At 39.1% G+C, this 15,764-nt stretch overlaps 1 protein-coding gene across 1 annotated transcript in view; it reads right to left on the bottom strand.

Moving 5' to 3' along the window:
* Positions 1 to 248: 248 nt before the first annotated feature.
* The window catches only part of LOC138310461 (uncharacterized), a 32,636-nt gene continuing 17,120 nt past the window's right edge, over positions 249 to 15,764 (bottom strand). Inside the window, exons 18-23 of the mRNA XM_069251688.1 lie at positions 15,397 to 15,609; positions 14,691 to 14,853; positions 12,352 to 12,474; positions 10,228 to 10,348; positions 8,877 to 9,160; positions 249 to 3,596 (exon numbers count right to left, since the gene is read on the bottom strand). Coding sequence (XP_069107789.1) covers positions 1,951 to 3,596; positions 8,877 to 9,160; positions 10,228 to 10,348; positions 12,352 to 12,474; positions 14,691 to 14,853; positions 15,397 to 15,609 — 2,550 coding nt within the window. The 3' untranslated portion in view covers positions 249 to 1,950. The remainder of the gene's footprint in view (positions 3,597 to 8,876; positions 9,161 to 10,227; positions 10,349 to 12,351; positions 12,475 to 14,690; positions 14,854 to 15,396; positions 15,610 to 15,764) is intronic.

Raw genomic sequence — 15,764 nt, 5'->3', positions numbered from 1 at the left:
GCCAAATCGCACCGGTAGAACTTGAGAAGAAGTTCAAAATGTGTTTTCAAGATGGCGGCTGTGGCGGCCATCTTGGATTTCGGATCGACCCGAAAAATAACAACACTTTGTCGGGACCATGTCAGGATCATTTCATGCAAGTTTCAGCCAAATCGCACCGGTAGAACTTGAGAAGAAGTTCAAAATGTGTTTTCAAGATGGCGCCTGTGGCGGCCATCTTGGATTTCGGATCGACCCGAAAAATAACAACACTTTGTCGGGACCATGTCAGGATCATTTCATGCAAGTTTCAGCCAAATCGCACCGGTAGAACTTGAGAAGAAGTTTAAAATGTGTTTTCAAGATGGCGGCTGTGGCGGCCATCTTGGATTTCGGATCGACCCGAAAAATAACAACACTTTGTCGGGACCATGTCAGGATCATTTCATGCAAGTTTCAGCCAAATCGCACCGGTAGAACTTGAGAAGAAGTTTAAAATGTGTTTTCAAGATGGCGGCTGTGGCGGCCATCTTGGATTTCGGATCGACCCGAAAAATAACAACACTTTGTCGGGACCATCTCAGGATCATTTCAGGTAAGTTTCAGCTCAATCCCACTGGTCAAACTTGAGAAGAAGTTCAAAATGTGAAAAGTTAACGCACGGCGGACGGCGCACGGCGCACGGCGCACGGCGGACGGCGCACGGCGGACGGCGCACGACGACGGACGAAACATGATGACTATAGGTCATCCTGACCCTTCGGGTCAGATGACCTAAAAATAGGGTCGGTAGGCAGGTCAGGAGGATTTTTTGTTTTTTGAGGTGTCTTTCATTCTAAAATAATGGCCGGAACTGGAGTCTGAGATCGAAGTCCCGACATTTAATTATTTTTTTCGTAGAAAAGTGGGGGAAAAAAATAGGGTCAGTCGGGTAACCCTAAACAGATATATATATATATATTTTTTTACCTTATTAAACTATAACACTTCTTTTTGAAATTCTGTATGGTTTAGATGCATGTACAATGAGTGCATGACAGCTAAATATAAAGCAGTTAGCTGTTACTTTTTTAAATACAATGTTTGCAAGACAAACTGATTCAGTTTTTCAATGAATTAAAACAATAAGAAGAAAGACAGGGAAGACAGGAAGCAATGTTCTATGTATATGGATATCAAGAAAAATGGTTTATATTATCAATACAAAAAATTGATAAGAAACAAAATTGATGGGACTTGTAAAACGACATGTGTTATATCAATACCAGAATATGATAAGTACAATCATGATTGAAACATGTCTTATTTCATCAGCAAGTTTTAATCTTTTGACTTACTAAATGTTTTCCGCCTTTACATCTTAGCAGAGTTAGCTCCCTTGTGGGTAGGTATCGATTGTTACGTCATAATTTTGTGAGTGCAATTCACATCATTTTCTACTAAACTTATAATGTTACGCTCGCAAAAACATGACGTCACAATGAATCAATACCTACCTGCAAGGGTAGATAACTCTGTAATATGCAAATATGGAATACAATGGATGTTGCTGAATAGAAAACAATTGAAAGTAAAGAATAACATGAAATATTCATCGTGTAGAGACATTGTTTTCGTTGGATGCTGTTGAACCACGAATATATAAATACAACGAAAACCGTTATATACATTATTAGAATCACTGTCTCATCAGTCAACAAATTAAATATTTCTACACAAAAAATACTTTGAAACCTCTTAACCTCGAAAGTAACTACCCACCAATACTTCATGTTATACTGTATACTGGGAAATCAAAAGATCAAAATGTTTTAATGCCAATATTGGTACACAACGTATATGAAGGAGGCATTTTAAACCATCAATATTTAACACAACTACTTTTAAAATATTGCTCTATTTCCCCCGTGGAAAATAGTTAATATAAATATCAAGTATAAATATATAATATATTATTTGTATATAAAACATTCACACTAAGAAGGAGTCTCCATGCGAATTGTCATCACTACCATTTCGTGTCCGACCTGTATTCACCGGTCCGGATTCCACAGTCAAGTCTAGCTCCACAACAGGTTCTGGGCCTTCAGCGGCCGTAACAACGTCATCCACACCGAAAACTGTCTCTATTCTCCGCGGACGAGTCCGATGAATTTGATTCTGACCTATGCGCTGTTGAGAGGACCCGGCATCAAAGTCACTTTGTGCAGGCCGAAAGTCAATGAGCGTTTCTCGAGGACCAACTCTAGGTTTTGATTCAACATTAGTTTCAGATGATTCAAGATCAGTTACTTGTAATGAAGCACATACAGTGTCTCTAGTTCCATCTATGTTTCTATTGGCACTTTGTTTTTGAGAATTACTTGTAGTGTCAGTTGATAAATAGATTTTGTCCGAATTCCTTGCCCGTGATGTAAACAAGCGTGACTGGTTAGAGCCGGTTCCATCATCACTAGTTTCACCTAAGAAGGTCTCTTTTGTTCCCTCATTCTCGCTTACTATATTATGCAAAAGGGGTTCTTGTTGATATGTATCGTAAGAGTCAAACTGGTCAGGTAAAGAGTCGGGAGTGTCCTGCCCCAAGTGGGACGCCACATACTGCTGCAGTGAGCTCGTCGGTAGAAGTTCGTCCAGATTGTCGAAATCTAGCTCTAGTGGTCTCTCCAGTACAGCACCATCTTCCTCAGCAGGGGAAGAATCAGGAGTAGTATCTGTAATTGGGGTCTCGACCATCCGCTTCATTTCTGCAGAAATGTGAACAAGGTTTTCTGCCATTTGGGAGAGAGACATTTCACCAGAATCGTCCAAACCCTGCGAACCTTTATCGTACAGCGATGTTAATACTTTTGTTTCTCCTTTGAGACTCGACGTTGAAGACGTCATCTCCCATGAAGGTTTAGTATTATGACTCCTATCCTCAGCCGAAGCATTCTCATGTTGGTTACTATCACTAGTGTTATAACGCTTTGTAGGGTATGAGGGCCACGACTGTTGTTGACCACTCTGTAAATTATCTGGGCTAACCAGCACAAACACATTGTCCTCATCCTCACCCGGTGTGTTTGCCGCCAACAAACCTCGAAGTGATGGCCTCTCCTGTCTTTGGTCCCGAAACAAACTCAAGTTTTTACCTTGAAAGTCGCGTGTTTTGTCCGATTCACCAGTGTTGATGTTCGACACAGATAGATCCTTTATCACGCCGAAGCACCCCGGGGTGGGGTTCAATGGCTTGGCCTGATGTTGGTAGATGTTTGGGGGAGGGGCTAGTGTCATTGGTATGTTCCCAGACTGATTTGGCATCGAGTACATATTAGATAGTGTTCCTATACATTCACCCGGCGAGTCCGACTCGGAGGAAAGCGTAGACAGTGACGGAGGGGGTGCTCGACATCCCACACTACAGTCGTCGTGTAACAAGTCCTCTACGCTCTTGTTTGGTACACGACTCACCACAGTTGAGGTGGTCTCATCGAAGCGAGACTGACTCTTCTTGCGGCGGTGCTGAGAGTAGGGCGACAGCGACTCCGTAGGTGTCAGGTGGCGGGGCTGTTGTGGTGACACAGGGGCTGGTAATGTGGCACTTTTGGGTAACATTAATTTGGCATCAGGTGACAAATCTGTAAAAACAATAAGATTATAACAGGTTGAATGGTTTGATTAGGTTAACATCATATTAACAGCTAGGGTCTTCTTGGGATGAGCCAGGTGAACAACAAGAGGCTCAGTGGGCCTGTATTGCTCACCAGGTTTATAATGCAAAGTAGTGCAAAGTTCTGAATACAGGTTCATAGTTTCTTTTCTGAAGGAATTCAAATATTTACCTCTATTTCCCCAATTGGGCCCCACCTCTTCTGCCCCTTGGGGTTAGAGCCAAAATTTATACAAACTCTGTTCCGCTTCCCCCAAGGATGTTTCTGGCAAAATTTAGTTAGAATCCATGCAAAACTCTACGACTATTAGTGATTAAAAGGATTTACGTCTATTTCCCCTATTGGGCCCTGCCTCTCCTGCCCCTGGGGGGTCAGAGCCAAAATTTACACAAAATCTATTCCCCTTCCTCAAGGATGTTTCTGGCAAAATTGGGTTACAATCCATGTAGAACTCTAAGACTAGTAGTGATTTTAAGTATTTACCTCTATTTCCCTTATTTGGCCCCACCCCTCCTGCCCTATGGGGTTCAGAGCCAATATTTATACAAGCTCTATTCTTCTTTCCCCAAGGATGTTTCTGGCCAAATTTAGGTACAATCCATGTAGAACTCTATGATTTCTTAATTTCAATTAATTTACATCAGACTGGCCAGGTGTTTATCTCGTTGACATATTTCTGTTTCTTGTGCACAGATGTCAACAGACATGTGCCGATAATAAATGACACTCTCAAGTGACAGTGATTTTAAATGAAGTATATATTTATAATCACCATTAATTTATTAAAAGGTTAATGTATACTATGAAAGGATCTGACAACTTGTAATGACTTATGAAATGATGACCGAAGGGCTATGAAATATGGTATTTTACCTGTCAATTCCTTATACATGTACACCTTGTGTCATTTTTAAAACTATGGAGGAAGGTAAATATTCAGAACACTAAATCATATAAAACATAAATAATAAATAAACATGAGATCAACGTTTTATAAAGACTGGTGTATTTGCTGCTTTTTTATTCACCCATGTGTTTCTAAGATGCAATATCAACCCCGAAATCAGCAGCAGAAAGCATGCATGCGAGGAAACTGGACTGTGTCCAGATACTACATTGCGAGTCCAGTAACCTATGTCAAAATTTGATCGAGGGAACCTCCCCTTAGATGTGACGTCATAATCTCTAAAGCATAAAGAAACTTTTCTTCTTCAATGACATCAGGATAATTAAGCACTGATGTCACTATTTTCAACTTCATGGGGTATGAAAAACATTTTGTTTATAATTAATTTTTGAGACGACAAGATGAATAAAATACGTTTAAACGTACAATTCCATTGATTTTCCAATGAATTACTTCTGTTTAAAATCAATACCCAACGTCATTGTATCTATTGTAACGTCACGATAACGTCAGGGTTTCGCACCGGGACACAATTTAAAACTTATAAAAAAATTAGAAACGCCCTCCCCATTAAAATTTACAACACATATAATACGTACTGTATACAATGTATATCATATAATGACTTTTTGCTTTAATTTTTCCATAGTTATTTTTATTTAAGCGGAACAGATAAAAGAGAAGAAAGAGGGATAGTGGACATAACATCAGTAGGGATAGTGGACATAACATCAGTAGGGATAGTGGACATAAATTCAGTAGGGATAGTGGACATAACATCAGTAGGGATAGTGGACATAACATCAGTAGGGATAGTGGACATAACATCAGTAGGGATAGTGGACATAACATCAGTAGGGATAGTGGACATAACATCAGTAGGGATAGTGGACATAACATCAGTAGGGATAGTGGACATAACATCAGTAGGGATAGTGGACATAACATCAGTAGGGATAGTGGACATAACATCAGTAGGGATAGTGGACATAACATCAGTAGGGATAGTGGACATAACATCAGTAGGGATAGTGGACATAACATCAGTAGGGATAGTGGACATAACATCAGTAGTTTACAACTTATTACAATCATATGATACATGTTTTTATATAATAATTTAAAATGTTTGCGGCATTTGAGACTTTAACAAGAGGCCCAAAGGGCCTTAACGGTCATCTGACTACCTTGACAATAGTAAAATTAATTATATATGGTGTCACTTTGTCAGGATCATGTCAGGATCATTTTCAATTTCTTTCAACAAATTTTATTTCAAACAAATTGGCCCAAGGGCCTTATAATTAACACAGAGGAAATTAATTAGATATAGTGTCATGGTAGTCATCTTCGATTTGGGATCAACCAGAGATGTAACAATACTTTGTCGGGACCATGTCAGGATCATTTCATGCAAGTTTCAGCCAAATCGCACCGGTAGAACTTGAGAAGAAGTTCAAAATGTGTTTTCAAGATGGCGGCTGTGGCGGCCATCTTGGATTTCAGATCGACCCGAAAAATAACAACACTTTGTCGGGACCATGTCAGGATCATTTCATGCAAGTTTCAGCCAAATCGCACCGGTAGAACTTGAGAAGAAGTTCAAAATGTGTTTTCAAGATGGCGGCTGTGGCGGCCATCTTGGATTTCGGATCGACCCGAAAAATAACAACACTTTGTCGGGACCATGTCAGGATCATTTCATGCAAGTTTCAGCCAAATCGCACCGGTAGAACTTGAGAAGAATTTCAAAATGTGTTTTCATGATGGCGGCTGTGGCGACCATCTTGGATTTCAGATCGACCCGAAAAATAACAAGACTTTGTCGGGACCATGTCAGGATCATTTCATGCAAGTTTCAGCCATATAGCACCGGTAGAACTTGAGAAGAAGTTCAAAATGTGTTTTCAAGATGGCGGCTGTGGCGGCCATCTTAGATTTCGGATCAACCCGAAAAATAACAACACTTTGTCGGGACCATGTCAGGATCATTTCATGCAAGTTTCAGCCAAATCGCACCAGTAGAACTTGAGAAGAAGTTCAAAATGTGTTTTCAAGATGGCGGCTGTGGCGGCCATCTTGGATTTCGGATCGACCCGAAAAATAACAACACTTTGTCGGGACCATGTCAGGATCATTTCATGCAAGTTTCAGCCAAATCGCACTGGTAGAACTTGAGAAGAAGTTCAAAATGTGTTTTCAAGATGGCGGCTGTGGCGGCCATCTTGGATTTCGGATCGACCCGAAAAATAACAACACTTTGTCGGGACCATGTCAGGATCATTTCATGCTAGTTTCAGCCAAATCGCACTGGTAGAACTTGAGAAGAAGTTCAAAATGTGTTTTCAAGATGGCGGCTGTGGCGGCCATCTTGGATTTCGGATCGACCCGAAAAATAACAACACTTTGTCGGGACCATGTCAGGATCATTTCATGCAAAGTTTCAGTCAAATCGCACCGGTAGAACTTGAGAAGAAGTTCAAAATGTGTTTTCAAGATGGCGGCTGTGGCGGCCATCTTGGATTTCGGATTGACCCGAAAAATAACAACACTTTGTCGGGACCATGTCAGGATCATTTCATGCTAGTTTCAGCCAAATCGCACTGGTAGAACTTGAGAAGAAGTTCAAAATGTGTTTTCAAGATGGCGGCTGTGGCGGCCATCTTGGATTTCGGATCGACCCGAAAAATAACAACACTTTGTCTTGATCATGTCAGGATCATTTCATGCAAGTTTCAGTCAAATCGCACCGGTAGAACTTGAGAAGAAGTTCAAAATGTGTTTTCAAGATGGCGGCTGTGGCGGCCATCTTGGATTTCGGATCGACCCGAAAAATAACAACACTTTGTCGGGACCATGTCAGGATCATTTCATGCAAGTTTCAGCCAAATTGCACAGGTAGAACTTGAGAAGAAGTTCAAAATGTGAAAAGTTAACGCACGGCGGACGGCGGACAGCTGACGGCGGACGGCGCACGGCGCACGGCGCACGACGACGGACGAAACATGACGACTATAGATCATCCTGACCCTTCGGGTCAGATGACCTAAAAACTAACCACGGTCAAAATCTTTCAACTATAGGTATGAAAAGAATCGAACAATCAAAAATACGGATGGAGTGTATGAAAATAAAGAAAACTGAAAATTGTCACTGGACAATTTGACGGGCTTTTCACCAACAAGGATTTTCTTTCAAGGTCATACATATTAACAAACTTGATAGCACTTTATCGCAACGTGTTCGAGGTCCAATTTCAGGACTCTATGCCTTCCAGACTTCAGAAGAAGTCATTTGAAAATTTTAGGAATTTTGGCCCATATGACCCTGAATGAAGGTCAAGGTCATTCATATCAAACTTGGTAAGCATTTATGTAAGTATACTACAGACCTAATATTAGGTCTCTGTCTTATAGATCTTGAGAAGAAGATTTTATAATGATTTTTTTCGGAAAATTGCACTTTTAAACTTTGATCCTTATTCCAACCGAAGTTGACATTTTACAGAAAAGTTTTACATAAAGTATTTGGTCCATTTTTTATTTTACATAACATATCCAAAACAGAAAGAAATGTGTCACGCCGTCAAAGAGATATACACATAAGTTTAAAACCGGAAGCGAGGTCATAGCGGCCATATCAAATGTCCGACCAGCATAAAAATGCTGCTGTCACATCTTCAACTCATGCCCTACAATATGGTGACATGTACTATGGTATATCTCGTAACATTTCAGAGATCCTTTGTATACAAGTTTCTGTGTAGAAAAAATAATAAAAAACAGAACAAAAACAACAGGTTTTTTCATACATAGGTAAAAAGCCTTAACTATCCATGAATAATGAAAACAAATAATAAGTATAATAGGTTGGTCGATCCAAGCCTAATTCGTCAATTACCCTCCATGTTTGTCAGTTACCCACCATTAACCTAAAAATCATAACTCAGTTACGCACAATTGAATTTCAGTTACCCACTAAATATCAATTTTGTGGTGGCTTGTTTCACTTATTCATAGTCATTTATGTATGCGTTACGCTTCAAATTTTATTTTTATACAAAAATGATTCATGGGACACGAATAAGACCTTTTAAAATATTGCAAATTACATAAACTGAGGCATGCGAAATCTGACCTAAATCCCCCTCACCAGTTTTGTAGAGCATGACTACAATTACCCACATCTGGTTGGGTACAGTGAAGTAGTCGCTTTCTCTGAAAAACATGGCATTCATTTCTAAACATATGACATCACAAATGATACCTACCCGCAAGGGCAGATAACTACAGAATGTACTTAATTTGCAAAGACAGAATATACACAGATATAATACAAACCAGAAGGACTTATAGTCGAGAGCTCCAAAACTCTCTGTAATTCAAAGTCGAGTTCCTCCATTGCAGTCATGGTATTTTGTTTTCCTGGCTGTGATCCCTCTTCTTTGGACCATTTTGGTGACTTCCCTTTCTTCTCGGCTGGCTGTTTGCCCTTTGCTCTTGGTGATTTGGGTAATAGGGCAATATCAGGAAGTGTTTTACTCTGTTTTTGAGGGGAGGGGACAGCAACATCGTCCCCGGGGGAGGGGCTGCCACCTTCAGCAGCTCCCGGAGCATCAAGTAAACTACAAACATACATTCAAATATATAGATATATGTAGATTGCTTAATGTTGGGAATTGGTTGTAAAATCATAATCGATGATCGGTTTAGGACAACCTACTAATAAAAGATTTTATAATCGAATACCATTTACAGAAAACTATATTTATACAGTAAATTAAAATTGATTTCTCTGAAATAAATTTAGAAACATGAACCTACCATATGAATTGAAACAATTTTTTTTCTTTGAATCAAATTTGAATTATTGTGTATCTAACATGTCTATGGCATTTTGAAATGTGGTTTTACACATATATGTTACATAATTAAGTTTCAGAACAATAAAAAAAAGCACAAGTTATTTCCCATTTTAACAATCGATTATTATCTTTCATAATCGATAGTCTTTTTTGAGTCTTAAGAATAATCACTATCGATCAAACATCGCCTAATTTTACCAGTAAAATCACAGAAGACATAATAGTTTTGATTGTTATCAAAATGATGCTATTATTTTTAGATGATTATTTTTTAGAAACGCCTTTATCAAAATTAAGATGGTTAAAAACATAAATAAATAAATTAAAATGTTTGACAGAATTGAGGTTTTATTTCTGATGGAGTCTTAGAAACCATCTTAATTGCTTGACATCAGGACTTTCCAGAGAGATGAATAAGTTTTGCCTGGGGACTAAATATTCTGTTGGCCAAATAGGAAGTTTTACATTCAACTGATCTTCTCATAGTGAAACCTGTTTATAATGAACACAATTGTATATAGCTATAACTTATATAATGTTAGTCATCATCACTTCTCACCAATCTGATAATATAAAATCATGAGAGGTTTGTTATATGTTTACAACAAACTAAGCTTAATTCAGTTGGTCCCCAGAGGTTCATTTAGAATCGCATTTCACTGGATATTTTCTAAAATATTTAGATTTTATGCTTTACAGTTCATGTTCATCATAAATTATTTGAATAGAAAAAAGGTGTTTTTCAAGAGGCAGCAGTATACTTTACACTAATTATGAAGTCCTTAAAAGTAAATACGAGTCAACAGACTGCTGCCAGGTTGTCTTACCTAGCAGTGGTGGAGGAGAGGTCGGCGATTATACCCTGGTCCCGTAAGTACTGTAGTCGAGACATCTCCAGAGCTCTGAGAAGGTCCATCTGTTCATCAAGGATCGCTTCCTGGACTGGCTCTGTTAAAATACGAAATCATAAAACTAGACGAAGGTGTGACAGTGCTGGAACCTATCGCTTTCTGGACTGGCTCTGTTTAAATACAAAATCATAAAACTAGACGAAGGTGTGACAGTGCTGTAACCTATCACTTTCTGGACTGGCTCTGTTTAAATACAAAATCATAAAACTAGACGAAGGTGTGACAGTGCTGGAACCTATCGCTTTCTGGACTGGCTCTGTTTAAATACAAAATCATAAAACTAGACGAAGGTGTGACAGTGCTGGAACCTATCACTTTCTGGACTGGCTCTGTTAAAATACAAAATCATAAAACTAGACGAAGGTGTGACAGTGCTGGAACCTATCACTTTCTGGACTGGCTCTGTTTAAATACAAAATCATAAAACTAGACGAAGGTGTGACAGTGCTGGAACCTATCACTTTCTGGACTGGCTCTGTTAAAATACAAAATCATAAAACTAGACGAAGGTGTAACAGTGCTGGAACCTATCACTTTCTGGACTGGCTCTGTTTAAATACAAAATCATTAAACTAGACGAAGGTGTGACAGTGCTGGAACCTATCGCTTTCTGGACTGGCTCTGTTTAAATACAAAATCATTAAACTAGACGAAGGTGTGACAGTGCTGGAACCTATCACTTTCTGGACTGGCTCTGTTTAAATACAAAATCATTAAACTAGACGAAGGTGTGACAGTGCTGGAACCTATCGCTTTCTGGAATGGCTCTGTTGAAATACAAAATCATTAAACTAGACGAAGGTGTGACAGTGCTGTAACCTATTTGGACTGGCTCTGTTAAAATACAAAATCATTAAACTAGAAGAAGGTGTGACAGTGCTGGAACCTATCACTTTCTGGACTGGCTCTGTTAAAATACAAAATCATTAAACTAGACGAAGGTGTGACAGTGCTGGAACAAATTGCTTCCTGGACTGGCTCTGTTAAAAAATAAAATCATAAAACTAGACAAAGGTGTAACAGTGCTGGAACCTAAGAATTTGTTGCGAGGCTCTGTTAAAATACAAAATCATAAAACTAGACACTGTTGTAACAATGCTTGAACCTACGAATAAGTTGTGTCAAATTTTGATTTTAAGATATTTCTGTATCTTTTCTATGAATTACTTTCTTTCATTAACTAAATTGTTTTAAAACTTTTAAGTTTTAACAGGCTTAGTTCAAAATACAAAATCATGATATTTAATAGACACTCACTTACTTGAACCAAATTCTTTGTTACAGTTAATCTTTAGGTTTCCGATATATATTACAGAGTTACCTCCCTTGCAGGTAGGTATCTATAGTAACTTCATTATTTTTAGGAAACGAAAACTGGAATCGTTTTTTCTGAAAAGTATGGTGCTACACTCGCAAACACACAAAGCTCCAATCAATAAAACGGGCCGATAACTGTAAAATGCAATAACAGAATATCTCCAGAAATGTCTCCCGGTTTTAAGTACTATATGTCTACATGGGACTGGGAGACTACCACTGCATGTGTGTCAGCATCTTGTGTTTAATGTAGCCTCAAACGAATGAGTTTGCAATACAAGACACCATAATAGTTACTAAGCCACGAGAAATTATTTTTATTGCGACATAATTCTGCATTTTCATGCATCACAGCTTTTCCATGATGAAATTTCACTTTTGCGACCTCTTTGGTTCAATTTTTATTTATATTTGATATATTTTCACTGTAATTTAATTTTGCGAATTCTCATTGCCCGCGAAAATTAATTGTACATGAAAATAAGTTGGTTTAAAGTGATATCTTTAAAATTCCAAGTGACTTTCTAAACACAGAACATTGATAATACTGAATCATAGATCTATACTTGCTCATTAATATCAAAATATTGTACCATGATAGTAATAGTCAAGTTACTACTGTGAAAGCTAGTTACCTGACTGCTCATTAATATAAGATAACATGAGGGTACTAGGGCTTAATTACCTGACTGCTAATTGTAATATGAGAGTACTGCAGCTTACCTGACTGCTCGGAACTCTCCACGGCTACAGCTGTCATACATTGTCGACTACAATATTGGTGCCACTCTCCTGTCCGCGGGTTCTTCACCTCCAATTTGTTACAGCCTTCTCTGGCACATTTACCTTCAACAATCAAACATAAAAATCATAAACACAAATAGTCATAGACTCACTGGCATATTTACCTTCAACAATCCAACATAAAAAACAAGAGGCCCAGAGGGCCTGTATCGCTCACCTGTTTTTTTCTATTTTGAGTAATTCTGTCATTTAGTAATTAGTGATTCAAAAATGACAAAGATAATTGACCCCATGATTTGTTTAATTTTGAATCCCAACCATATGATGATGTTATAGATACCATACGAATATGCTATCTAATATATAGTTTCAGAGAAGATGTAATTTATTTGAAAATAGTAGCCTAATTTACCTTATGGCCCTGCGCCTAAGGCCCCAGAGGGTCAGCGTTATCATTTTTACAATTTTGAATCCACATCCTATAAGGATGCTACTGATGCATTATGAGTGCTACAATTGTATCCCATGCTTAGTTGCAGAAAAGTTGTTAATATGGTAACAGCCAAATTGATCCCTTTTGACCCCACCCCTCTGCCCACAGGGGTCAGCCCCATCATTTGCACAATTTTGAATCCCAACCCTATAAGGATGTTACCATTGCATTATGAGTGCTCTCCCATGCTCAGTTGCACTGAAGTCATTTATATTGAAATAGCCAAATTGACCCCTTTTGACCTCTTCCCTCAGGCCCCCTCGGGGGGTCAGCCCCATCATTTGCACAGTTTTGAATCCTCACCCTATAAAGATGCTACCATATGACTGCACTCCCATGCTCAGCTGCACAGAAGAAGTCGTTTATATGGATATAGCCAAATTGACCCCTTTTGACCCCTGCCCCTCAGGCCCCCCATCATTTGTACAATTTAGAATCCCCACCCCATAAGGATGCTACCATTGCATTATGAGTGCTCTTTCATGCTCAGTTGCACAGAAGGAGTTATTTATAATGCAATAGCCAAATTGATCCCTTTTGACCCCACCCCCCAGGCCCCCGGAGAGTCAGCCTCATCATTTGTACAATTTAGAATCCCCACTCCATAAGGATGCTACAATTGCATTTTGAGTGCTATCCCATGCTTAGTTTCAAAGAAGAAGTTGTTTATATGGAAATAGCCAAATTGACCCCTTTTGGCCCCACCCCTCAGGCCCCCAGGGGTCAGCCCCATCACTTGTAAAATTTTGAATCCCCACCCTATAATGATGCGACCATTGCATTATGAGTGCTCTCCCATGCTTAACTTCAGAGAAGAAGTCCTTTAGATAGAAATAGCCAAATTGACCCCTGCCCCTCAGGCCCCAGGGAGTCAGCCCCATCATTTGTACAATTTAGAATCCCTACCCCATAAGGATGCTACCATCACATTATGGATGCTATGCCATGCTTAGTTTGAGAGAAGAAGTCATTTATATAGAAATAGCCAAATTGACCCCTTTTGACCCCGCCCTTCAGGCCCCTGGGGGGTCATGTCAGCCCCATCATTTGTACAGTTTTCAGTCAGTAACCCATAATGATGCTATCAATCAAATTTTGTTAAAATTCCTGCCAGCGGTTATGGAGAAGAAGTTGATTGTTGACGGACGGTTGACAGACGCCGGACGCCACGGTATGGCTTAAGCTCACCTTGGTCCTTCGGACCAGGTGAGCTAATTTACCTTCAACAATCAAACATAAAAATCATAAACATAAATAGTCATAGACAACTGAAGGTTAACTGGAGATATCTGAAAGACATAATGGCACATCTCCCACTTCAAGACTGATAATGTAACATGCCATGGGATGGGTAATGCTATTATAACCATCTTTCATAATATGGCATTATACAGGTGCATAGCTACCATAGGCTTCCATATTCCTGATCATTTGATAATAAAAAATGATTTAAGAGTACATAATGATAATGTATAATTAATCTATTTACATAACTCGCAAAATATGCCAAATAAATGCTACCACATTGCACAATTGGCCTTGAAACATTTGTTGTAGATTAATTCTCATTGTTAAATAAAGACAAGATTTTTAATTGCATCTTATCAATAAAAGGTAGCTATATTCATGATTTTAAATCGTCGAGTTGTATATCAGAGAGATTTTCTATACAAAAATTAGATTAATTTCGCAGTCAGAACTTCAGGAAATTGCTAGTTCACCACAAAGAAGATTCAGATTCAGATGAGCCCTTTCCCATATCTATCATGGTCAATGATCAAAGTTGTATTTGGATGTTTTTACCAGAAGTGTTGAATGCACTAACCTGGTTTTCTTTGACTCGTCTGTACGTCACTGTCGGAGTCGTCACTATCGGGCCAGTCGAGAACAGCCATTACGTTGGTATGGCGACCAGAGGCGTCCTTTATCCACGGATTGGCAGGATCAACATCCTGTATAGATGCCAGGATAGCCTTCCTCAACTCCTCCTACAAATATACCATCATAAAAATGTCAAAATAGTGATGGTACACAATATTATCACCAGCCACACAAAATATACTCCAAGTCCCAAAATAATCAGCAAATAAATGTTTTTATTAGTTTTAGGTCCTATTAACAGCCAGGGTCATTTAATTAAGGACGTACCAGGTCTATTGGTAGAGGAAAGCCGGAGTACCCGGAGAAAAATGACCAGTAGTGTTCAGTACCTGGCAACTGCCCCACATGGGATTCGAACTTGCGACCCAGAGGTGGAGGGCTTATGGTAATATGTTGGGACAGTAGACTCAACCACCACTGCCCACAAATAAATGTAAATTAATAAAGATCTAACCAGTTATATATAGTCCTGATCAGGATTATTGACAACTGATTCAGGTTTATTTTCCTCTCGACAGCTACATGTCATATAAAAGCAGAGTACTCAGAGAAAAACCATCAACTTTCACTCAGTGCCTAGCAACTGTCCGACATGGATTTTGCACTTACAACCTAGAGTTTCAAGACTATTAGTTGAGAAGGGTACTCACATCTTCATAGTCCATACTGTATCTACGTCTGCGATGTTTGCGGAGAGCTGGCGGTGTTTCAGGAGGTACCAGTCCTTTAGATATGGCCACTATAAACTCGTGGCGTTTCCGTTGGACAACGTGTGCCTGCTCTATAATACGTTTCCGTGGCGTCCTCAAATACAGCCTGTTAACCATCTGTGACAGGATCTCAGTACATTCTTCTAACTCCGTCTGTTAATGTCAAGTATAATACTTATACATAGATCTCAGCATACATGTATTCCTCTGTTATATGAAATATAACAGGAGAGGAGAAAATATTGTGGCCAGACTTGCATTCGAATCTGGGACCTTCAAACACTAGCCGAATGCTCTACTGCTGATCT

Source organism: Argopecten irradians, chromosome 16 (assembly GCF_041381155.1).
Source record: "Argopecten irradians isolate NY chromosome 16, Ai_NY, whole genome shotgun sequence".
NCBI classification, from domain to species: domain Eukaryota; kingdom Metazoa; phylum Mollusca; class Bivalvia; order Pectinida; family Pectinidae; genus Argopecten; species Argopecten irradians.
This window is presented reverse-complemented; position numbering and strand designations above follow the sequence as displayed.